Source organism: Acanthochromis polyacanthus, chromosome 2 (assembly GCF_021347895.1).
Source record: "Acanthochromis polyacanthus isolate Apoly-LR-REF ecotype Palm Island chromosome 2, KAUST_Apoly_ChrSc, whole genome shotgun sequence".
Lineage (NCBI taxonomy): Eukaryota > Metazoa > Chordata > Actinopteri > Pomacentridae > Acanthochromis > Acanthochromis polyacanthus.
Genome location: NC_067114.1, coordinates 40,358,574 through 40,383,924, shown reverse-complemented (window position 1 = coordinate 40,383,924; position 25,351 = coordinate 40,358,574). Strand labels below are relative to the sequence as shown.

The window sequence follows — 25,351 nt, the reverse complement described above, 5'->3', positions numbered from 1 at the left end:
TCATTTGTGCAGCAGTGATGACACATTAAATCCTCCAGGAAATTTTGAGCATTAGACACTTAATTTTCTGCATTCTGGGGAATTTTTGGCATCATTTTTTGCCTTTTGTCCATCAGTATCAGTAGAAATTGCTCATGTAGCACCTGGTGGCAATTAGAATCTAGAATAAAATGGAATATAGCGCAGTAAGGCTCTCAGGCTTTGAAATATTAATTCTTCTTGAGATCAGCCTTTATTTTTACTCTGACAAGGAACGGCAGTTATGTGACGATCAGCGTATGCTTGTCCATCTGTTTGTCTGTTAGCAACATTATTTAAAAAACAGATTAACAGATTTGGATGAAATTTTCATGGAAGTTCTGAAATGACACAAGGACCACCTGATTAGATTTTGGCAGTGATGCGGCTTATAGTCTGGATCCATGGATGTGTTAAAGATTTCTGTATCATTGTGAGATAATGGCATGGCGTCACTGTAACCATGACAACAAATGAACACTACGTCAGCTGCCTGCTGGCGATCACATGATTGTGATTCTGCTACAAATCCACCACTGCAGACTTATCAAGACTTATCAGTCGAAAATGATACAAGGAAGGATGAATTAAATTGTGGGGGTGTTTCTGAGTCCCATCAATTCCCAACGCCAGCTACATATTTACACATGCAGAACACACGCCCGTGCTCAGCACAACGTCATTTTGTTTGTGAGTACATCTATTTTAAATGGCCACATTCTATTGTGCCGTGATTTCTGCCACGAATTTTTTCAAGATTTCATCCGTCGGAAATGATACGACAATTGATCAGACAGTGCTTTCTTATTAATATTTTCCCAGAAATGATTCATTCTTCTGTCCTCTTTTGATTGTCTTTTATTTGGGACTGCAACCTCTCTTCAGGTCTTTTCCTTTTCTTTCGCTACCCAGTAAAACTTTCTGAACATTCAGAAGATGTCACACAAAGCTGTGTTTATATTTTGCTTTTTTTTTTCCAACATTTAAGCTCATTGCAGTCAAAAACAATAAAAGCAGTTTATGGGCAGCGGCTTAACGGATTCATTAATGATTTTCAGGCAGGCTGCAGCTCAGTTCAGTTCACCTTCATGTTCCCACCAGCTGGATGGTAATACACACACACACACACAAACATCATCCTCAGAGGAATTTCATGCTGGCATCCTGACCTGCCCAGACTCACTCTGTGGACCGACTCCAGCTCTCTGATTATCTGTTCACTCACTGCTCAGTGTGTGTTGTTGTGTTGTGAGTAGTTGTGTGAGACAGTACTTGATATACGAGCTCTGGCCGACTTCCAGGAGCCGACACTGTCCATCTACCAGCTACACTGTCCTCTCACACTCCATGTCTGTGCTGCTGGTGGAAGCACTGAGTGCAGTTTCTGCCTGCTGGGCATCAAGTGTCACATCGAGATCAACAGCGCCGCTGCAGAAACAAAAGTCTGAACACGGTTAAAGCGGTTCTCACATGTTCACTGAAGCTGTTTTTAATCGCTGTAATTGTCGTTTCTGTCTACACCGAACATGAAGTTGGATGAATCCTCCGTGATGGTACACATAGTTTTATGAGAAGCAGCTTTGAAGATCAGGGGCTCAAGTTTTTACCATCGTACTCCTAACAGATTTTAAAAGCTCCAAGATCACAAATATTTTTCTCTCTAATCTCACACAAGCATTTGAAATGAACGGAGCATCACACACTACAGGATATTATTAAGATTAGGATGTTTTTAAGTGATCTCATGGGGAAACAGATGGAAACAAAGTGGAGACGAAATTTTGGTTTAGTGCTTGTTGCATTTAATATTTTTTATACGTGAATGAGTAGAGTCAGTGTGGGGTCCTAAGCTGGACACTTTCTGGGAACCGTTAGTGAATTAAAATTAATAATACCCTTTTGTAATAAAAAATAAATAAAATGTACAAAATCTAATAGTAAATAAACTAAATCGTAAAATCAACTAACACTAAATCAAATCATAATACTAAATAAACTAAATTAAATCATAATTAAATTCAAATCAAGTGAGTCTTTTTTGTTATCAGTATCACACGAAGCAGCGTTTCTCCAGTATCCAAAGACTAGATCAGTGAGGAATCTGATCATTTAATAACATCCAGCTTAAACCAGTTGCATTAATTTTACTTAATAACTTAATTTGGACAAATTTAATTCAACTTCATGTTACCAGTGGAAGCAATTTATTCAATTCAATACAACTATATTATTTTTTCAGTGTATAGAGCCCAAAACTGTTTCTGTACCAGGTTGTAAACATGTTTATTTCTGCTGTAAAGTTGGACATTTTAACATGGAGGTCTATGACGACTGAATCACTTTGAAGGCAGCCTCAAGTGGACATTAGAGGAACTGCAGGTTTTAGCACTTTGGTTTCACTTTTCAGTCCTGGAAGTTCCTGTTGGTTCTGTACAGTGATGGGGAACAAAATCTTCTTCGTACAGAGGATAACTTTGATCTCAAGTTAGCTAAAAAGAAACTTTGCCTGCTCAGTTTGATAAATCAAGTTGTTGTTCATGGAATTTATGGTCTTCATTTGGACCGAATCTCTTCCTTTTCTAACTTTCATCTTCACTGCAGCTGTCTGAGGAAAAACAAAGAAGAAATGTGGGGAATTCACTAAAACTAAATTTGTCTTAATCAGATGACGAACCCTCACAGCAGCTTCAGCTAAAATTTAGATTGTATTCTCACACTGTCCCTGCATGACTTAATACCACAGTTGGTGGCCTTTAACAGCTGGAGGAGGGGAAAGAAAGAGCATCAATTCGTTGCCATCTGACTTCAATTTGGCAAATAAACACAGAGTATTACTGCCATCAGTCTCACCTGATAGGACTTTGTGGTGACCTTTAATGAGTCGGTCACAGCTGGAGGAGAAATTACACCATTATAGAAACACCTTTCATAGTGTCGGGAAAGGGAATAAAAACAGTCCAGATGATTCTCCAAGACGTTGCTGATTCGGGATGTTTACATCAACTATATCATGAAGTCCTGGGTCAAGGTTGGGGACCTATTAAGGTAATGACATTTTGATCATCCAACACGTAATTTCCTGCATTCTAGTGCAATTTTAAGCAACAATTATGACAATTGCTGCAGACATTTCTTTATTTATGCAAAGAAAAACACAATTCAAGCATTCTGTATTGCCTTTAAATATGTTTTTTCCACTAGATCAACTTTTTTCATTTAAAATTCAACCCATATACTGACTAGATTTGCTCTTCTGTCCTCTTTTCATGGTTTGTTTGAGGGTCTTTAAATGTGCATGTGGCATCTTTTCTAATCAAATCCTTCATTTTAAATCGATTTATAAATTTCTACACATTAATCATGTATGTTGAAAACTTTCTGCACATCCAGAACATGTTTGGTTGATATTCTGAAGACAAAAGACACTTTAATGTCCAAAGCATTGTTGCATCGATGAGCAAACCCGAAAGAAAGTTTTCTGCTTCAGTGTGTTTTTATGAATGTAAATGTTCAGGGATTGCTGCATTTTAAAAAGCAGCTGAATAGAAGCAGATGATCCAGTTTAGAGAGTTGGCAGCAGACAGACAGCAAATTACAGAAAACACAAGAGAAGAGATAATTGTATGTGTTGAAGTAATTAGTTTAAAATCACCTCTGGCACCAAGTTACTTCCCAAAGTGATGGTCTGTTTAAAAAATTAAGCAGTAAAGCCACTAAAACTAAATGAAGCACTAAAAACTAGCTTTGCTTGTGAGTAATTTGTCAGTAAGTGTGTTTATATTGTTTCTAAACCTGGCTGTGCTGTTTGTGTGATGTTTTAAATCTGAACTCCAACACTCTGCTGCCACCTGCTGGCAGAAACAAACACCACATCCTCCAGACTTCATACACAGTATAGAGTTTTATTGTTTATATTAAATCAGAAAGATAAGCACTATAACATACGTTACAAACCAATAAAATTTTATATCTTGGGGTGGAACAAAACTCAAATGACATTACAAAAAAAAGTAGTAACACTAGTGGACAAAAACATTCTTTAAATAACAGAACTGTACATTTTAATATGCAACTAAAAAAGTAAGACACCAAAACAAATTAAACAGTGGGTCTAAGTGACAGAACAGAACCACGGAGGGACAGAGAGCTAAAGCTAAACGGGGGATTACTAGCTGATGCAGGGTACTGCTAGAATATGAAAATACAACAAAGTAAGGCAGCAGAAGGCAGGCGTTTAGACAGCAGGAGGGAGGAATAGAAAAAGACGAGTAAATTCAACTGCTACGTGGCTCCATGACTCGCCCACTGTCTTACAGGAGAGCAGGTACAACTGCAGAAACTGAATATAAATTCAAAAACAACCTCACAAGAACCCCAGCACCCCTCCTCATGTTTTATCTGACAAACGACGACACTGCTGAATCTCTTTCACGCACTTCTGACCAACAACACCACAAACGGTGCTAAAACGAGCTCCTTTGAACCTGCTCAAAACTATTGTTCTCCGACTGCTGGTCAGTTAGACGCAGACGCTCTTCCAACTGTGGACACTGGACACATGTAATATTGTGATTTCTAGCGAATTTGATCCCGCACATTGTGACAAAATGAACCTGTGAGCCGCTGCATAATGTACAAGTTGCACCTGTTCAACAGGTTTCACTTTGAGTTGCATAGTATTAAAAAACAGCTCTTTGACTTTATTAAAAACAGACACTAGGGGGCACTCAATGTCCTCCATGGCCAAGTCATTACATAATCAACTGCTCTTTACAAAAACACATTATTAAAGCCCAGAAAACTGAATTCCATCAGTTTTTCTTACATCCCATCAAAATCAGAAACCTGCTGCTTGTGTTTTGAAGTACGCATATGTGCATCGACTACAAATATTTAGTCACAAAGTTTCTTAGCGATGGCTTAGTTCAACTTCTTTGGGTTATCAGGTAATAAAAAACAAAAATATCAGTCGACACAAATGTGAACCAATTAGTGCAAAAGAGATTAAGTGCAACGTTACATGATGTCCGATGTCCACTGATCACTGCCTGCTCTCTGAATCTCACTGCATCCGCACAGTGGTGGTGTTGGGGTTTTTACTGCACTGCTGTAACAAAATAAAAGGACAGAAAGCTGCAAACACATACAGGACATAATCGATCCACAGTAGCACAGCGCATGCCCTTATTCACGACGAGATTTAAAGTACAGTACAAGCGCCATTACAAGTCAGTACAAAATGTAAAATAAATCATATGCAATGAATATACATTAAAGTATTTTCTGAAAACATCAAAAAAGTTCCTTTTTTTTTTTTAAACGGATTTTGATGTTGATTTGTCCCAGTGCCCTGCCAGAGAGAATCACAGCCGACTCCTGTCTGACTGAGGAAAGTGGAGATGCGTCCGAATTGCAAGGAAAATATAGCATTGACTCAACACGTTAGAATTCTCAATTTGAAATTCAAAAATCTAGACTCTTTAGTAGCATTTACTTATTAAATCTTTGTAAACAGTTTGCCCTTTTTGTCTCTATTTTAAAAATACATTCTAATCAGACTGAAATTGAGGCTTATATATGTAAATATATATATTTATATCTATAAATCTGTGGCAAACACTTCAAAAATAATCTGACACCATATGCAAAGAAATACATTTGAAAACAAAAATCCCTCTAGTCTTCATTTCTACCATGATTGTTCGAGAGCCTGAAGCTGCCACGGCACATCTGGATTTAACTTCACCTGAAGGAATCTGCCAGATGTTTGACCACGACGCATTGCAGCTGCAGCAACAGCTCTGGACTCCACTCCTATATCAAGAGCTGCAAGAAACTTAAATGTTGGCATTTCTGTTGCTCTTCAGCGTGGTGATGGGGTTGCTATGGTGGGTAGCCATGGTGATGAGGTTGCCATGGCTTCGGGGGAGGGGAGGGGAATGATGGGGGGTTTGCAAGAAAGAAGCAGGAGGACTTGGGCTCATCTCCGGATCGCCTCGATGCTCCTCCGAGTCTTTGCGGTTCGAAGAGGTCTGGAGGAGCAGCAGAGTCTCTGAGCCGCTTCGGATCCTGGCGCCGAGTTTAAAACTGCATCTTTTACAACAACATCACGAGCTCGAGCATGTGCGACGGCAACGCCGCACAAAGCCGGTGTAAACAGTGTTTGTTCACAAGTCTCCTTCTTAAAAAAAAGTGTGGATGACGGTGCGCATGCTGCTGCTGTCTTTCACATTTAATGAATCTTAGTGGCAGTGGACGCATGCACAGTGGCCCTACACAGATCGTTTGCATGCAGATTCAGATTTGTACACTATACACTGCAAATCTGTGTGTGTTTTACTTCCTCAAACCACTCTTTACGTTCAGAGTCTGTCGCTGCGGAAGGTCTCCTCCACCGATGGGTCCGGCAGCACCATGTCGGGGTCACTGAGCATGCTCAGACCGTCCAGGCTGAGGGGCTCGATGCGCAGCTCGTCCTCCAGCGGGAAGCCTCCCTCTGAGTCAAAACATTCAGGCACCGTGGAGAGCGCACTGCTGATGTCCTTGGACAGACTGGGGTGGGAGTCATCTGGGAGGAGAAACAGATGATGGTGGGTGAATGTTTCTTCCAGTCTGGACAACAGCACGTTCTGCTGCAGCTAACAGACCCACTGCCTCATCGTTAGTCATGACGGCTCTTTTCTGACTTTCTCCTCACTTTAAGGCTGCTGCAGTCACAGTTCAGCACTGATTAGACCTGAATATTACAGAGGATTCAGAGCCGGAGCCTGAGGCAGTTAACAGTTGACAACTTTTTAAAGTACCTTCATCTTCCTCCTGTGAGACGACTACACTTAATTCCTGCAAACAAGCTGCTCAGCAGGTGATCCACTTTGATTTAAGCTTCAGAAGAGAATCGCTAACAGTTGCTTTTAGTAGGAAAGTGCAGAAAAACAGAAAATTTAAAGAGCTGCTAATTTGTCTGAGAAAGCAAAGGCAACAGTCAACAGCTTCCTCCTGTTAGATGTCTACACTTGATTCATGGAAACAAAGTGCTCAGGAGATGTTTCTAGGGCTGCACAATTAATTGAATTTTGATCGCAATCACAATTTTGGCTGCCACAATTAAATTAACCTGATCGTTGGCGATATTTACATTTAAAATGCGGGCTCTGGTAGCCTAGCCGCGCTAGACCCATGTTCTGAAGACGCAAGGGTCTAGACACGCTCGACAGGGAGGGAGGCGGGCTAAAAGGTTGTCTTTCAAATCACTCTGCAGCAATTGGGTAGGTATACAACAAATCAACGCAACGAATAGGCTCCTAGAGCGCCGGAAATCAGAGGATGCGGTAGTTCGGTGAAGCCTTATTTATTCAGTCAATGGGTGAAGCTCAAGTATATTACAGACATGTTAACAGAAAGATTATTCAGAGTCGGTGCTAATGGAGCTCAATGACTGTTGTCGTTTTTGTTGTCGACCCTGGCAGAGAATTAAATTCGTTGCCCTGGGTTGTCTAGCGCGGCTAGGCTAGTTGTTTCTGTCAGAATCGTCGCGCCTCTGTCGTCACTTAGTTACGCCCGCCTTCTAACTCTACACTTCATGGTGATTCGTCCGGCCAGTTTTCGGAGAATCCAGCCTCGAGCCTTATGGAGGGTAACTAGACCCACCCTGGCAGAGAATTAAATTCGTTGCCGTGGGTTGTCTAGCGTGGCTAGGCTAGGGCTCTGGTGCATATCTTATCAAGCGCCTTGTCAACCAGTCGTCAGCCAACCACCAGGAGGCGAACACATAGTTAAGGCTTCATTAAGCTGCCTAAATAACAAGCGAGTGCACCCTGAAGCGGCAGCCTCAAATCACTCAGTGGACTGGGCTGATGAGAGCGAGTCATGTCGAGAGAAGAAAGTACAGCAGCAATTGGAGACGAGGAGCATCATGGTGAGGAGCTAGTGCCTCGAAACGGATCAGCATCCATCGTCTGGACGTGTTTCGGATTCAGGGCAAGTGACATTAAACAAGAACAAGTCATATGTAAAGAGTGTAGCAGAGTTGTGTCTGCCCCGCACAGTAACACAACTAATCTGTTTAACCATCTGAAAAAACATCACAAACGCAAATATGAGGAATGCATGAAGGCTGAAGCTAACGCTGATTCACAAAATCCCCGTCCGTGTCCAGCGGCAACCCAGACAACATTACAGCGACCCTGCATCGGGAAACAGCGTATATCCCAAAGACACACAGAGATAACGGACGTAATATCATTTTATTTGGCCAAAGACGTGTCCAATAAATACAGTGAGCAACGAGGGCTTCAGAAAAACGGTCAAAACACAGGATAATAAATATATGATCCCCTCGCACAATTATTTCTCCAAAGTGTAATTGTTTCCATTGAGTTGCACTTTGTGATTGAACTCTGAATAGCACTTTTTTTTTCAGTTATCTCTTGGTAAATTTTAAATTCTTGGGCAAATTTTATTTTACTATTATTTATCATTTATTCTTATTTAAAGTTTCATTTTGCACTGAAAACGCTTCATATATTGTTCGCTTAAAAGTAGTGTAATAAAAATACAGATATTTTCTGTAACATGATGAACAACCGTGATTAATAATCGTGATTACAATATTGATCACAATAATCGTGATTATCATTTTGGCCATAATCGTGCAGCCCTGGATGTTTCCGTTTGATTTAAGCCTCAGAAACAAAACACGTAAAGCTGCTTTCAGTGAAACCGTACAGAGTAAATCCAGAACCTTCAAGACTTGATTCGAGACTTAAAGGAATATATCATGTAGTTTTTGTACTTTTCTTATCACACCATGTAACCTGGACTGATGGACATGAAGCTTGTACCTATATTTTTTCTTACAGAATCACCGAAGTCCTGAAGGCACCTTTCTAATCTAAAATTTAGATTATTTACAAAATTATTATTCTGGTTTTAGGTTTTAAGGACAGTAAATGTTTTGTTAATGGAGGACAAAGCTTCACTACTAAAGTCAATCTCATCATCTCTAGTTTGAGGCCATTTCCTCATATCTCGTCACAATCATAAACATTTAAAAGCCGTTACTAAGAGCTGAATGATTTACCTAAATCAAATGACTCCTAGAACTTTTCAGCCTCTTTCGATTGTTTTGTTTCAGTCTCTGCACTCCTTGTTTAAAACAGTTTTCATAGAGATGAACGACTCCAGGCTAAATTTAAACTTTTCATGAAGGTGCATCTAAAGTTGTTTTAGTCAAACCTTTTGCCTCTGAATAATACATTATAAGCTTTACCTTTTCTCATACTCACCTGTAATTTCTTAACACATTATGTAAATGACTGTAAACAGGAAGAAAGGTGCAGATGAATGCTTTGATCATTTTCACAATTTTAAATCTGGGATTTAAAGTGAGTAAAACGGAGCTCTACTTTGACTGTATTAAAACATTAAAAACGCTATTGTCATTTCTGACTCCTTGCTGCTTCAGTTTGCCGCTGCCTGGTGTTGAAACGCGGCTGGATTAAGAGGTGCTCTGCCGGCCAAACAACCGTCACAGGACAGGACGAGTTTCTTGGAGACATTATGCTTGTAATTCAGAATCGCAGATCCTCTGACAGCAGCAGCTCTGTTCCCACTAATGCTTTTGGCTGCACTCTTTGCAATATATGCATCATGTTGGCTGTTTTATCATCTCTGTTTTCCACAGGCTGAGAATTTACTTGTGGTGGTGAGTGGCATGGTGTGACTGATGTGTATGTAGAGATGTAGAGACTTGTGCAGTTTAGAGGGAGACTGGAACCCGGGTTGTTTTCTGAAACTACAGTCTATAGATGTCGCTGAAAGAGTAGACCGTGGTTGATTTTACCAATGTTCCCTAAACACCTCATGTGATCCAGTACATGCTAACTAGTCGGCTGTGCACAGAGAAGCCTCTAGTCTCCAAAAGTTAGTTTGAAAAGAGCAAAGTGAAGTCTTTTAGTGATTTCAATCTACCTGAGTGGGCTGCCTGAAGACAGAGCTGCTAAAAGTGACCAGAACTATGACAACACAAATGCTTCGTCACACACTGGAGCCTTGAGACGTGTAGCTGCAGCCACTGCTCATTTCAGTGGTTCAACTGCTTCCTCGTGGCTTAAAATGCAGCAATGCAGCTTTTAAGGTTCTCTATTGTGTCTCTTTTCAGCAAATGAATAACAGCTTTACATGTCCTCACAGTGTCTTTAGATTTTCACCTGAAAATGATGCAAAGATGGTGAATTTCAGCAGGACTTTCTAACAGATTTTAGCCCTATTCTGAACAGGCTGTTTGAGGGAACATGTCCCCTTTAAGGAAGAAGACTCTCTCTGCCTCTGTGATCGACAGCGCAGAGAGTCAGTTGACAGTAATGTTAGACCAGAACGTTCTATTACTTCTAATTTTCCCTCTGAGCCATCCTTTTACATGGAAATGTTGCTGAATTCACAGCAGAGCCGTTGTTTGTGAGCTGTGTTTCATACTTGCTCTGCAGCCTGACCACAGAAACAGAAAAATATTTAAATGAAACAGCCCTACTGGGAATTTGGCTATATTAAAATACAGTGTATGTGAGTAAACAGCAGCTGAGTTGACGCACAACAGGTGACATGAAATAAAGCAACTCACACCCAGTCCTTGTTTTTTGCTTTTTAAATTGGCCTTAAAGTTTCCATCATTTCTGAATGCCTCTCAGCCTTCCATTTTCCATTTTTTGTGTTCAGTTGCTTTCTGCTAATAAAAACACGGCATCCTGTAACGGAGAACAAAACAGCCCGCAGACCTGTAGCACTCACCAGTGAGGATGATGTTGGGCAGACCTCCGCTGCAGTTGGAGTACAGCATGTTGGCCCTCATGTGCATCGGGTCCTGCAGGCTGCCGTGGCTGCCTCCCAGCCCCGACAGAGCAGCCTGGGAGTAGTAGAGCGAGGAGGAAGAGGAGGACGACGAAGGATCGAAGCAGGACCCCCCTGCTGTGGAGCTCATTGCGTTTTCCAACAGACTGAACTGATCCAACTAGCCGGCAGATGGTGGAGAGAAAATGGCAATCGAGAGAAAACACAAAGAATCAGTGAGCTGAACTGGCACCACGTTCACCCTGGCAGCATCTCTCATGTGAGGTCTACAAGCCAATTACAGTGTTTTCTCATAACACTGACAGTTCAGTATAAACATGATTAACTCTGCAGCTAAATATAATGACAGGATTTGAACAAACCCTCCTCATTAACTAACAGAAGACGCAAATATAAGTCCCTCAGGCCACTAATCAGCCTGACTTCTGTCTGTCTAACAAGTAGACCCTGATATGGTTTATTCTGCAGCACACATTTTACCATTACAATTTAATTGTGAAATATCTGTACACTTTTCAAACACTACAGATTTCCTGCATCTACCGTTTGTCACTTCTGTACTAATGGGGAAATGCTAAACTGAGGACAACATAAGGAAAAACAGCTTTTTTTGTGTTTATGGAGATCAGCTTTGACTGAAACTACATACTGCTTTGATAAAAAAACAAACATGCATTCACTACATCTGAGCGTTTATCAATCATTACCTGATAGGGAAGGGTTTTGGTCTGGCGATTAGAATACTGTGGCTCCATAAAGGTGTCGCTGAAGAGTGCTGCCATGTTGTTGTGCTGTAAGGGAAGGAAAAAGGCTCAAATTTAGCCAACAATGACATGTGAACTGTAAATAAACAACTTCTTATTAGTGCCTTATTCAGGTGCAGTGTATTGAACTTGGATGGAGCAGTACCATACTAATAATAGAAGTGCTACAGTTGCTTTTTGTACACATTTTTGTTCTTTAATGAATTAAAGTTGGTATTTTCCCCATAAATCTGCATTCAATAACACAGAAAGACCGAATAAAAACTGAAATCTCATATCACAAAAGTTTTCCGGCCTGTAATTTTGTCAGGACAGGCGTGGCACACATGGATTTAGAGCAGTTTATCCCATTCTTCCAGCAGATTGGATGGCAACTGTCTGAACTTTCATTCTTTGCAGATGTTTTGTGGGTTTTAATTCTTAAATCTTCAGACCACTGCAACAGATTTTCTTAAAGGATTTCTGTGTATTTGGGCTATATTAATCTTTCCCTCAGTTTTGGCCAACACAAAGGTCAGTATAGCATGATGCTGCCACCACCATGCTTCACTGTAGGGACAGTAGTAGCAGGTGATGACTCACCAGACCAGATAATCCTCCCTCATGCTTTCAGAATGGTAAAAAAAAGGGCAGGCTCTCCTCAGAGATGCATCACACTATCTGTTTTGGTGAGTATAAGTTGTTACCAATAGGCCTGAACACCACACTTTCATATCCTACCACAGAGCTCTGATATACAAACCCAGTTGATATTAAGTGTGTGTTACTTTCACTTTATTGTCTTCCTTGTGGGCTTTGTTAAATGTGCGTCTGTAGTTATATGATACGATAAGATAAGCCTTTATTAATCCCACAGTGGGGAAATTTACATTGGTACAGCGGCAAAGAGCAAACATTTGAGAAATATCAGTATAAAAATAAACCACAAACATTCATAAGTACTGGTTCAGGTTGCCCACATTTCTCTTGATGTGAAAAAACTTCTGCACAGATCAATGGTAATGCACAGATTCCTTCATGAGTAGGAATACTGATAGAGAAGTACTATTACTGCACAGATTTCAATACCTTTTCTACTGTGATTGTATTAATTCAATAATCGAAACAGACACAGAGAGAATTTCTGAATAGGCAATAAACAAAGCTAACTTTAAATGGAGTTTGACAAACTCCAAACATTCTCTTATGTCTTTTGATCAAAGTGGCTTCTGTTTAGCTCTGCTACGATAAAGAACTCACTGCTGAAATCCACGAGATTCTCCATCTCTGCAGATTCTGAAGCTCGATTAGAGGGATTGTTGAGTTCTTAGTCTCGAGTCCTGGTGACTCCAAACTTCTTCCATTTCATATTTATTAAATCCACTGTTCTCCTGGAACACTGAAAGCTTTGGAAGTGGTTTTATACCACTATTTGATTTATGTCTGGTCAGTTTTATTGTGGAGGGCTAAGGGGAGTTTCAGTGTTCATGTCTTGGTTTTTTGTTCCAACACACAGTGTGAATACTTGTGTAAATAAGACATTTATATTTGTCATTTTTAATAAATCTGAAAACCCTTCTAAACCTCTTTTTACTTGTTTATTGTTGGAAAAAAATGTACGTAAAATGATTGTAACTCCCAGGATGACAAGCAAATTCCATTAAAACCTTTTGGTGTCACAAGGGCTGAAATGATGAGTTTGTTAGTGGATTCAGAGGTAACAGAGACACCACTGTTAAATTTTGTTTATGCCTATTATAGTAGGACTAGAGAGTAAATATGACAGCTGAAATTAGTCCGTAGAAACAAACACTGAATATCTACAATACACAAGCACAGAACAAACAAACACTGGTGAACAAAATACGATTGTCCGTGCACAGACATTCTGACAAAAATGCTCTTCACAGCACTTACTTGGCTCGTGTTGAAGTCCAGCGGGATGCTGTGAAGAGGGGAAACGGGCTGCTGTTGCTGCTGTTGCGGTTGCTGGCGTTGTCGGCCCTGGTCCACTGCATGCTGGGATTGTTGGTAGAGCGGATAGGGCGGGGGCGGCTCCCTTGGCATGTTGCTGGTATCCAAAGCAACTCCCTACACAGAGCAGAGAAAGCCAGCAGGAGTCACTACAGACAAGTTTAATCAAGACTTGGAATGGAACGTTTATTTACTGTGATTGTAGTGTCATTACTCAGTGCACTTTCTCCATCCAATACAGGTGAAAACAATTGCACCAGTGTATTTTTGCATTGCATGTTTTTTCTTGGAAGTTGTACTTTGATTTGCAGGTCTGCATATTTCCAATTTTTATTTTAGTTTAGTACGTTTGACAGCTGTGGTACTTAGTTTACAAACTTCAAATCAACTGGGGATACCAGAGCTCTAGTCATAAAACCCAGATCATATTCATTAGCATGACGGTACAAAAGCACTTGTGAAATCCTCAGCGTGAGATGAGTGTACCTGTGTGATGGGGGACAGTGAGGGCGACATCGTAGGCGACAGCTGCTTGGCCAGACCTCGGCGCTGCTCGGCTCCAGGCGACAGGGTGAGGGGGCTGATGGGAGCCGGCCGTCGCCGAGGGGAGTTGCTGGACAGACGGAGGGATGAGTTGATGGAGGGATTGCTGAGCGATGACTGCAGCTGGCAGTTGTTGAGGGAAGCCTGAATTGAGGGATTGCTCAAAGAGGAGGAGAGACCTGCAGGGACAATACAGAAGTTTCAAACTCATTAGAGCGTAAATGAGGAGAACATGTGGCAGTTGTGATGTAGAATGCACTTGATTTTCCAGCATGCTCTCCAGTCCCAAAACACTAGACATTATTGTGTGACTGAAGAGCGAGAGAAAGATGGCGAGCAGAGGAAGGGAAAATGAGAGGACAGAGAGAAAGCGAGGGAAAAGAAAGGAGCTGATTGTAGCGAGCCAAGAGAGGGTCACAGTTCCTCTGTCACTTTGGTGCTCGGCCAAGCTGAACTGTGTCCGACATGGGAGCCCGAACACACATACACTCAGAAAACACAAAGAGGAAAGACTGAGCATGAGCAGAGAGCAGTGGGTGTGATCAGATCAGGCAGCAGAGTGAGGAAGCTGGAGACAGAGAAATCCTTCAATGAGTTATCAATAATGTATAGTTGGCTGGCAGAGAAAGAAACCTGCTCCAAACACTGAATACTCAACACAAAGTAAAAAGCTGGAACAGGCTTTCAGATAATTAAAACCTACAAAGACTAAAATCCCAACAGATGATGACTCATTTCCACTGACATGCTCAGATATTTTTAGTCTTGACAGGGAGAAGGGCCACATGTTGAATGACTGAGTAAATTCAGATAATACACTTAACAACAATTAGGAGCTGTGTTGCTCAGCAACACCCAAAAACCTTCACGAAGACAAATTCATGAGCCATAGAACTCAAACACACATCCATCAAGTGGTGCTAATTTTAAATGTGCAAAATTCTATACAAAAAAGGAAAAAATTAAGAAAGACAGCAACTTTGGGGTGAAATGGTGCATCGTGAGATGCAAGCAGCAGCGTGTCTCCGTGTAGTGCCTACAGGAAGAGTCCATTTTGCATGATGATATTACCAGCTGGTGTGTGGACAGTTTAGTTTGATGCTCAAAGCTTTATTCTTGGGTTAAGACACAAGGGAAGACTGTGGGAACACCCCTCACTCTCCAAGACATTTCCGAGTCGTCTACTACTTGGCAGGAAACACAGGATTCTATCTGAGCCTTCCCATGTGCTGAACTCTGAGTAAATGCTAATGAATTCTGGTGGGAGGTACAAGGAGGTCCGTTTGTGGAAGCACAATGTGGCTTTTTCCTCACACGGGTCCGCTCCGGTCTGATGGACCGTAGAAACAAACACACACAGAGCCGGACAGATAATGTTACTTGATTGGAACACAACTCATTACGGCCATTCAGTGTATTTTACAGTGTGTGGGCTAATGGTTGAGGCTAGATTTTCTTTTCGTGGGCTCTTCTGTGCACAGCCTTTTTGGTTGTAAATGAAAATGAATAGAGGGGGAAGTGAAGCCAATGTGCCTGTCTGTTTTGGTCAGAGATGTTGGTGGTCTGGTGGAATCCACTAGTTCTGAATGTTGCACAGAAAACCTTTAAGATAAAACTCATTCATTCATTCATTCTTTATTTAAACTCTGAGTACACTGAGGTATGAAGGCCTCATTTACAACACAGTTTAGTAAGACAATAAAAGATGTCAACACATGAATAACACGCTACTAAAGTCAATTAAAACAGGAGCAGCTGGAAGTATAATAAAAAAAATGAAACTGCTCCAAGGATGAAAATGAGTCCAGCTTTAGATTGTTCTGCAGGTTATTCTAGGTGGCAGGAGCACAGTAAAACTGGATTTTCTAAGCTCAGTAAAAGCCACTGGCCCCTGCAGGGTAATACAATCATTTGAGTGTGTTTGCTAAGAGCCCACATTAAAAGACAGTGACATGGTAAAGTCAGGAGGTATGAAACCACTGAGAGCCTAATAGTCCAGTTAGAATCACCACACACTGATTCACTTTGATTCACAATGCTGCTGGATTTTGCCTCAAGACTGATCGCAAACCACACCAAAAACAGAAAATAAAATAAGAGGAAAAGGCTGAACTCCACTCACCCTGTGAGTTTCCGATCCCCAGGTGCATCATGGCGGCCGGCAGGTTCCCGGTGCTGCTGCCCCCGCTCAGGTTGGGGTATCCTCCGTTGTCGTCCGGGTCCAGCGGGGTGGAGAGCGGTGAGGGGAACTGCAGGTTGCTGAGGTCGGGCAGGGAGCCGCCGGTACTTAACGAGCCCTGGTAGTGGGACAGACTGGGGTTCTGCTCCGGAGATGGGAAAATACTGCAACAAAAGAACAAAATAAAAAAATAACTAATAAGACACCAGAAACAACACTGATGCTCCATTTGAACGAATATAAACAATGTACATGTGTTGCCATTGCTATTTCAGATTGACAAGATGCTTCTTTGCCTCCCGTCCACTTGTTCTAGCCTCGTTCTTTATCCACCCACTCTCCACTTCTTTGATTATTTCTATTATTTCCATTTTTCCAATAACAGCATATGAGCTGTGACTCGTCTGTCTCCACACAAACTGGCACAACACAAAACAGAGAACAAATGCTCGCTTCAATAAACACACAATGTGTCTTTCTCTAACAGAAAGCATGAAATAAAGAGGCCAAAACAGCTCAGCGCCTGCTGCACACTGTTCTGTCGTTTTTATTTAATTCCATGTTAAACAAAAGCCCGTGTTTCCAGGAATCTAAAATCTCTGCAGGCTTTTCTGAGGACCGCACCGCTCTCTGTATTATGATAACAATATGACCTATAAATTACACCTGATCTGGCCACATGGTACAGGAAAGCCGATGCTGTGAAGCTCATGAACTGCTAGTAAAAATGGACACGTCTGTTTTAAATCATCCGGAGTGGGAACACAATAGTCTCAGCTAAATGTTGTCAAACAATGCCAGTGGTGTCTGTTTGTCATAACAACTCTGTTCCTCTTATTTTAAAGAGGTGTAAAGAGAGACGCACGCGGACATCCTGTTTGAAGCGGTGGGAATGTTTGGCATTTCATTTCTGGGATGTTTCTGTGGACCAGCTCCAGCTCTATGGAAAACACCTGTATCCTATTTAGAATGACAGATGCTGACAGAAGTACAGTGACATTAACATGCTTTGTTCAGCTGTTCCATATTCCAAAAATGAAGAAGATGCTTTTAAAAAGGGAAACGAGGAGAGACAGGAGGAGGGTGGAGGTGAGGGAGAGCCAATGAGGGTAACTAATGTTGAAAATGAATGCAGAGAAGACAACAAGGGAGCCATTAAAGAAGGGAAAAGCACTAATTTTAACCACAGCGGCTAATGCAGTACCTGTTGTCACAGTACAGTGGGAAAGCTTTGCTGTGTGAGTGTTATAAGGCCGTCTACTGCAGGCAACTCTAAATGTGTTACCAGGTCAATACAGTGTAGGACTGGAAATCTTTTAAATTGGATGACAACAGTAAGAAACAATGAGTCTCTTCTGGTGATTTTCAGCAGTTAGATAAGAAAAAATGCTCCATGGAGGATAAAGAAATAGTCATTAAGTTCCACACTGCCCTAGTTTGGGGCTCAATGAATGCTTTTCTGTCTTTTTTTATATAATACACTTTCAATCAAAAGTTTGGAGTCACCCTGACAATTCCATGTTTTCCATGAAAACTCACACTTTTATTCATGTGCTAACATAACTGCACAAGGGTTTTCTAATCATCAATGAGCCTTTCAACACCATTAGCTAACACAATGTAGCATTAGAACACAGGAGTGATGGTTGCTGGAAATGTTCCTCTGTACCCCTATGGAGATATTCCATTAAAAATCAGCCGTTTCCAGCTGGAATAGTCATTTACCACATTAACAATGTCGAGACTGGATTTATCATTCATTTAACCCTCCTGTGTTGTTCATATACGAGCACTAAAAAATATTGCTTCCTTGTCTGAAAAAAAATCCAAAAATTCTGCAAAAACTTTTCCAAATTTCTGAAAATTTGCAAAAACCTTCAGGAAGAAAATTCCAATAATTCGTTAAAAATTTACATTATAGAAGTTTAATTCTTTTTTTTTTAATCCTCCAAATTTGGCAAGAAAACTCTTCATAAATATTTTCAAAAAATGAGTAAAAATCTTCTCAAAAATTCATAAAAATACCTAAAGTGATAACTTGTATATCAGTACAACTTGTATTTTTTAAAGAACATTCACAAAAAAATCAACCAAAATCCAGTGAATTTCACTGGATTTTGTTTGATTTTTTTGTGTGAATGTTTTGAAGAAACATAGGTTTTAATATTTTTTTTCTCCACCAAAAAATGTTCAAAAATTTTCCAAAAATGTTGAAAATGTGGACATCAGACGTTTCACTGTGAAAATATACTTTTTTCCACATTTTCAAACTTTAAAATGGGTCAATTTGACCTGCAGGACAATTCAAGGGTTAATATTATTTTCTCTGCTAAAAAACTGCTTTTCGTTCAAAAATGAAAACATTTCGAAGTGCCCCCAAACTTTGAACGGTAGCGTTTGTGCAATTTCTAGATCTTATATATATCAGAAGACGTCCTATTATGTCAGCCACTGCTTGCTGCAGAGAAACTTTGCATCATTTCTGATTCAAATACTTTGCAAATATCAAATCTCAAGTAACTGTCAGTCTGGACATTGATGCAAAGCTCTGCCATGCAAACACAGACAGCTATTCATCAGCATGTAAAGCCACAACAGGTGAAAGAGAAAGCTGGAGGCACCAGTGCTACAAGTATAAAGGTTAGTCCAGAAACCTGTATGTAATGTAATGTAATGTAATGTAACGTAATGCATGTCAATCCTCCGAAGACTTACTTGATTCCAGGCACTTCACATGATTTAGGCCTTGATGCCAGAGACTGGACCTGAAACATACACAGTACAATTGATTAATATTCCAAAGTATCAAAATGTTTACCTACAGTCTGTGCAACAAACACGTCATAAAAATTCTGCATTGTGGTTGTTGTGCCTCCATTAGTATTTGTACCATCTACAGTCAAAGGTCTAACTTAGGATCTCTCCAGCACTGCTTATAAATCAAATACTTGGAATCTCCTTTCCATAGATTTAAAATCTGTAAGCCTCTCTGGGTGGTATTTATAGAATAAGACGGAATGAGACAAGACTGGGGATTGCTTTGAAAATGAAAACAGAGCAGATAATGTTCCAAACAATAAATTCTTGCTATGGATTTGTCAAAGGATCTGTACGTAAGGTGGCGAGGTCACAATCAAAACCAACCTAATCTCATTAAAATCTCCTAAAACTCACGACAAAGTGGAAAGTTCCATGTTAGCAAAACTGCGCACTGAGCAAAAAGAGCTCAAATCACTGACAGATCCTGGACGGGTGTTTTTTCTTGTATTTGAAGAAATTAAATCTATTCTAGCTTCAAAAGACACTGATTGCCAGCTACAAAACACAAATATCAGACATGATAATTTGTTTCATCTTATGCATTGTTTAACTGCTGAAGACAACAGCTCTTTGTCTAGTATACCTCATAAGGCCTGGAGGAAAAGACGAGCATGACATTTATATATTTATCAGTTTACTAGTAAAACCTCCTCCTTTGTGCTTTGAACTCTATAGTCGCTAACATTCCTGATTCCAGAAATTAGTCTCAGGCCTATTCTGCTGGTTTACAATCAAACAGGAAATACTGGTTCAATGCTCACACGTCTCTGTCAAGTAATGGCAGGAATTTAGGGTGCCATGATAGTCATGCACAGCCTCCACAGTGCTGGAGAATGGTCTGGCTGCACCCATTAGCATTCTGTTATACATTCTGCTATTCAAAAAAATCACAAACAAACAATTATGCCGTGTAAAATACCACAGGTACATGCTTGGAAATTAAACCTTTTCCATAAGCACACATGCTAGAATGTCCTCATTAGACAGCAAATGTTGTAACCACGTTTTTTACAGATCTTTATAGCCTTTCACTGTAAATACCAAGCAGGCATGCCTTGAATGGTCCAGACCTTGTTTAACATAGCAAAGTCGATTTTAAAAAACCGTAACAAACACACAGCGGAAAGGGAGGAGACTGCCATGTGTTATTCTGACACGGTGATCATTATTCAACAATAAATGTGTCAGCTGGTAGAACTGGTATACTCCGAGTTTCGGTATCACCATCACCATCACCATAATGCAATCAGATGTGACAGCACCGAACACCAGGATTTAAAAGAGGTGATCTAGAAGTTCTAGTACTGTTTGTGGTGTTCATGCAGTAACTGTAACGAGTTAGGAGATAGTGTGACGCTGTGCAATCAGCAGAAGGAACTGTCTCATACACACTTTTTTGTGTCTGGTAGGTGTATATTTGTAATTTCTTCATAGAGTTTAAACTACAGCAGAGAGCAAACATAACATTGTGTCTGAGATGATCCGACCTTTACGTGGAGGAACATCAGTGGTGACCAGAGGTGGGTCTGCAGCTACCACCCAGAGAAGAACCAACAGTTTCTACAGTCCACAGTATTCAAAACTGGACAAGGCACATCAGGTCAGGAGCACCAGCAATACGCTTGTTGTTTTCTTAAACATTCACATGGTTCACTTTGAGTTTGCCTTCCAAAGTTGAACTGTCAAGGCAGACTCCTACTGTAATGTTCTGAGATGTCTGAGTGAGTACATTCTGTCAAAAAGACCTCCTGATGTGATGGCATGTTGGTGGTCCAGTGCACTGTCAGTGGCAGTGCAGTAATTAGGCACTGTTTTTGTTTTACTTTCTTTAATTTACTATAACAACACACTTGATGCTCCCAACTTGCCCTGCTTGCCAGATTTGCCTCCTTGTGACTTGTTCCTTTTCTTCAGAATTAAGCTGTAGCTGAAGCTCTTTTGACACACTGGAGGAGACTCACTGTTGATGGTGCTTGACATGTTTACAAAACTGGACTTTCAGGGAACGTTACAAATGTACAACCAAATTTAAATCAGGTCAGTTTTTGATTATACTCATAGTCTTTGAACTTTTTGATCACCTCTCGTACAGGGAATAATCTTCTTCCATATGGAGTCACCACATGGAAAGTCATTGACATAAGAAATGAGCAACTGTCTCACCTTCTTGGCCTCCCACAGCTGCTTGGGAAGAGGCTTACTGACACCTATTAGATTCTCCTCGTTAGGCAGGGCGGGAAAGGAGAAAACTGCAGAGAAAAAGAAGCATTTTATACATTTTTTCCGACAGACAATTTAACGCCAAGTGTATTTTAATTAGTGGAACAAAGTGCAGCTCACCATCTCCGGAGCCGTCCACTTCTGCCTCATTCACACTAGCTGCATGCCAGCCTCCATGAGAAACAAACAAACAGGACAGGGGGAGGGATGATCAATGAAAAAATAAAGAAAGACACAAAAACAAGAACAGAGGAACATTAGAAGATGTTCACCATGAACCAGCTGTTTGAATAATCCCAGCACGTCTGGCACAATAAGCAGCCCCTCTGACAGGAACAGGCCCTCTGCAATTACTGTGCAGTTTCATAAACACAACAGCTGGGCATCTGGCATCGTGTTATTAATCACAGAAATGAGGAAATGGAGAATAGAAGTTGGGTGGGGAGGTTCAAAGACTGATGTGGAATGAAGAGAGGGCCATTGTATTGATTGTGTCACAGAGAGGCTTTCTCTTCTTCGCTGCAGACTTGATGACAGACACACATGTCTCCTCTTCTAACTTTTCCTGTGCCAAACTTGTGTTTGCCACCACGCTTCCTGTGCAACACTCCTGTTGCACATTAGGAAAATATTTTGTGTTTCTCTTGATGTCTCCTTCAAGTCTCTTAATCGCTCAAACTTGAGCAGAGCTTCCTTTACACTAGCCTTTGATCCGCTGCCCACCCATTCCCTCTTCCTCCATGCTGTCCTTCTCTCTGAGGCCCATTCTTTGTGAGGAGCAGCTTCTCGGCTGCTGGATCAGACGGGACAATGGGGCGATACAGCAGTCTGGCATCGTCACACTTTCCCCGTCAAAGGTGACTAGACGCTGAAGCTCCCTGTCGCAACTAGAACGGAAACAGGACAACTGGGATGGAAAATGGCTGGCTCGTGTCCCTGGCAGGATCACGCTGAGCAACGTGCTCAATATGGGTGCTATGAATGCTCAGGATTAAGACAAAATATCACCGTCTGCTGCTGGAGCATACCAGCGATCAGAGCCCTGTCAGCTGCAGAGGTAACGTTAGATCTCTACTCACTGAGGCTCCTGCAGCCTTTCCAGAGGAGAAATCACGCTGCAAGACAGTGCAGCAGAACTCCTCTAAGTGTTTCCACCCGGCAGTGTGACTCATAGCTGTAATTCCTGGTTAGATGCTTCTTTAATCAGCCAGGGCTTAACACCACTCAAAACCCACTGAAACCTTGAGAGGTGTCAACGAGGCCCTGGGGCTTCGCAGCTCTCTGCACACGAGCACGGAGCCATGAGGCAGCGCTGCTCATTCACCAACACCAACCACGCTTGTTTGTGTCATGTCTTCTGTTGGAGGAAATGATATACAGCCTGTAGAGAAATGTCTAGCATGTGCTGCTGGACTATATGCAGCCGGCTATGCAGGAGGACTGCAGCTCAGCTCCTCTTTGGGGAAATATAATTACCTCCTTACATACACAGTTAACTATAATACCCCGATCGTGTGTCGGCGTTTTCTGCACTGAATGAGACACCGCACGAGAGTAGAGCTGTGACTATTTGCGGTTTGTTTAGACATCTGATAAAAAATGACTCAACTATTTAAATGATCAATTCTTCATATACTTTTAAGGGAAAATGATCTTTAATGAATGTTTGTGACATTAAAGCCCTAAACAGTGTGGAATAAGGTCTTATTACATGTGTCTAAATAAACATTTTCCCACATCTGTTTAACTCCCTGAACCTCTAAACCCACCGGCAGGTTTGAAAGCATGGCTTCAAAAACAAAATACTAGGGCTGGCCCAAATAGCAAGTTCTATTCTCTGGATATTCAGTCACAATTGATGACGAATCTCCAAATATTCGGATCGGATCATTATGTCAGACAAAGGGGGGGAGAAGGGTATCCAAAAATTCAGACCTCAAAATGCATATTCAGATACCATCATAATGACTGAACATTCGGCTATTCGGGTCCAGTCCTACAAAACAGAAATAATGCCATTTGCAGTTATATTTATGATGACAAGAAATTTAAACTGTAAGAACAGGAAGAATCACTAAATTAGTCATCTGCAGTTTTGCATAGAAATGAATGAAATTTAACCATAAAATCCTGATATTTCATCAAAGTGACCCTATTCTCTGTCTCATTTCTACAGTTTTTCCAGTATTGGTAACACCGGCGGGCACAAAAATGTTCTACATACTGATTCCAGTTTTCTTCAGCTTTAGAAAAATCAAAGAAAGAACTTCAACTTCCTTTTTTTTTTTACTTTGTTATGATTTACGACCTTGGAACTGTGTCATACTGAACAAAAGCCATTTTTGTGTTCTGTCTGCTTCTAACGTGGTTGTGACAACCGGCAATTATTATTTTGCTGCTGCTGAAGACGGAGATGAAGTATTCTACAGTGACTAGGAGTATGGTGGGGTATATGGAGGAAAAACCTGAGATGGGTCCAAGAAACGGTTTCTGATCAACGAGATAAAAGTGGGAAAAGGTTAGAGTCTAAAAAAGAAAGATGATGAGCTATATGTCATACTCATGTGTTAACAGTGTTTGTGTATTTATTTTCACTGCCAAAAGGGGGAGACACAAGTTTCACACTGCAGGTTTGAATCTGAATATTTTCTGCTACAGTAAACTGATAAATTTTGGACAGTCGATTCAATGAAGGGAACCGAACAATCAATCAATCAATAATGTCAATAATCAATAATGATGTCCTACACAGAAGTTCCATTAGACAATGGCAAAACACCTGAAATTCATATATCTATACAGGGTGGATTTTGTTTGTATGTTAAACTCATTCTTGCTCCAGGTCCTCAGACAATATTCTATTTGAACACGTTGGATAAACATGAGGGGTAATCGACTGGAGGAGCACTTCTCCGATCCATTCCTCATTTCATCAGGGCTGAGATCAGAGGAAAGTGAAGGAATGAAGAGCGCGACGATCAATTTTTTTTGACTTGGAGTTAAATCACTTTCTTTGGCCCAGTTACTGAAGCATACACAGAACTTTTTAAACCAACAAAGACGAATGTTGGTTTGTATAACCAAGCCCAGAGTGGCTCACAGCGCTGAAGAGCAGCTGGCTGGATGGACTGTGTTCTCTGTTAATAAATGACCAGAGGAACAGAAACACAAACACCATAAACTAGCATGATCGCAATGGCATGGGCTGAGTGTAGCAGCAGCCCGCATACTGAGAGTGACCGAGGATGAGGGGCTTAAAAGCACATCATGTCTGCACTGCGATGATTTGCTTTCTGCTCTCAAGTATAATTCACCAAATGAGCGTTAGAGGCAAAGTCTCAATACACAAGTGGATCCTAATTAGTCTCACTAGGCTGTTTCCTGCCCTTGTTGGTGGTGTGTGTCAATATTTTAAAGACATTAGTGTGTCTGCTTGACTGTGTTGAATTATTTGTGTCTTTTTCTGCTTAGCTGTAAATTTTAAAGCCATCTTGAGCCATTTTTTTTTTAGTATTTTCTCCTAAGAAAACAGGCTGGCAATAATCCCTACAATCTGTGGTCTTATTCTTTGAAATATTTTCTTCATTCAAACTGGTTTCAGCCACTCAAATCACTCTAACTGGCCGTCCACACGAAGACGAAACGAGGTCTAAACACATAAGTTTCTTGCCGAATCTGCGTATAATCCACACGAAGACGGCGTTTTGGGGGTCTGTAAACGATCATTTTTAAAAACGGGTTCCAGAGTGGAAAGATTTTGAAATGCCGTTTACGCAGCTCCGTGTGTACGGGCGATCCGCTGCTTTTCAGAAACGCTTGCGTCATAGTTTCGCATCTTCATTGACACGCATGCGCCACACGCAGCCACGACAACAATGGCAGCGTACAGTGTAGCAAATGTGCTTTTTTTTTTTTTTTCAGTGTAGCAAATGTGCTGATGAAGCTCTCTGTTTACAACTTTTGCCGCAAGTGCGCATGCCCACTGTTTTTCGTCTGTTTGCGCGTGTGT

General features: G+C 41.0%; 1 protein-coding gene across 4 annotated transcripts in view; it reads right to left on the bottom strand.

Annotated features, from left to right (window-relative positions):
- Positions 1-3,900: 3,900 nt before the first annotated feature.
- crtc3 (CREB regulated transcription coactivator 3) overlaps positions 3,901-25,351 on the bottom strand; it is a 54,891-nt gene continuing 33,440 nt past the window's right edge. For 2 of the 4 annotated variants that reach the window (XM_022215096.2, XM_022215098.2), the window contains 9 exons: positions 21,463-21,513; positions 21,286-21,371; positions 19,018-19,067; positions 16,246-16,466; positions 14,067-14,302; positions 13,524-13,697; positions 11,571-11,654; positions 10,804-11,023; positions 3,901-6,586 (listed from right to left, as the gene is read on the bottom strand). In XM_022215096.2, coding sequence (XP_022070788.1) covers positions 6,381-6,586; positions 10,804-11,023; positions 11,571-11,654; positions 13,524-13,697; positions 14,067-14,302; positions 16,246-16,466; positions 19,018-19,067; positions 21,286-21,371; positions 21,463-21,513 — 1,328 coding nt within the window. In that variant the 3' untranslated portion in view covers positions 3,901-6,380. The remainder of the gene's footprint in view (positions 6,587-10,803; positions 11,024-11,570; positions 11,655-13,523; positions 13,698-14,066; positions 14,303-16,245; positions 16,467-19,017; positions 19,068-21,285; positions 21,372-21,462; positions 21,514-25,351) is intronic. The other 2 variants (XM_022215097.2, XM_022215099.2) reach the window with 1 other exon arrangement.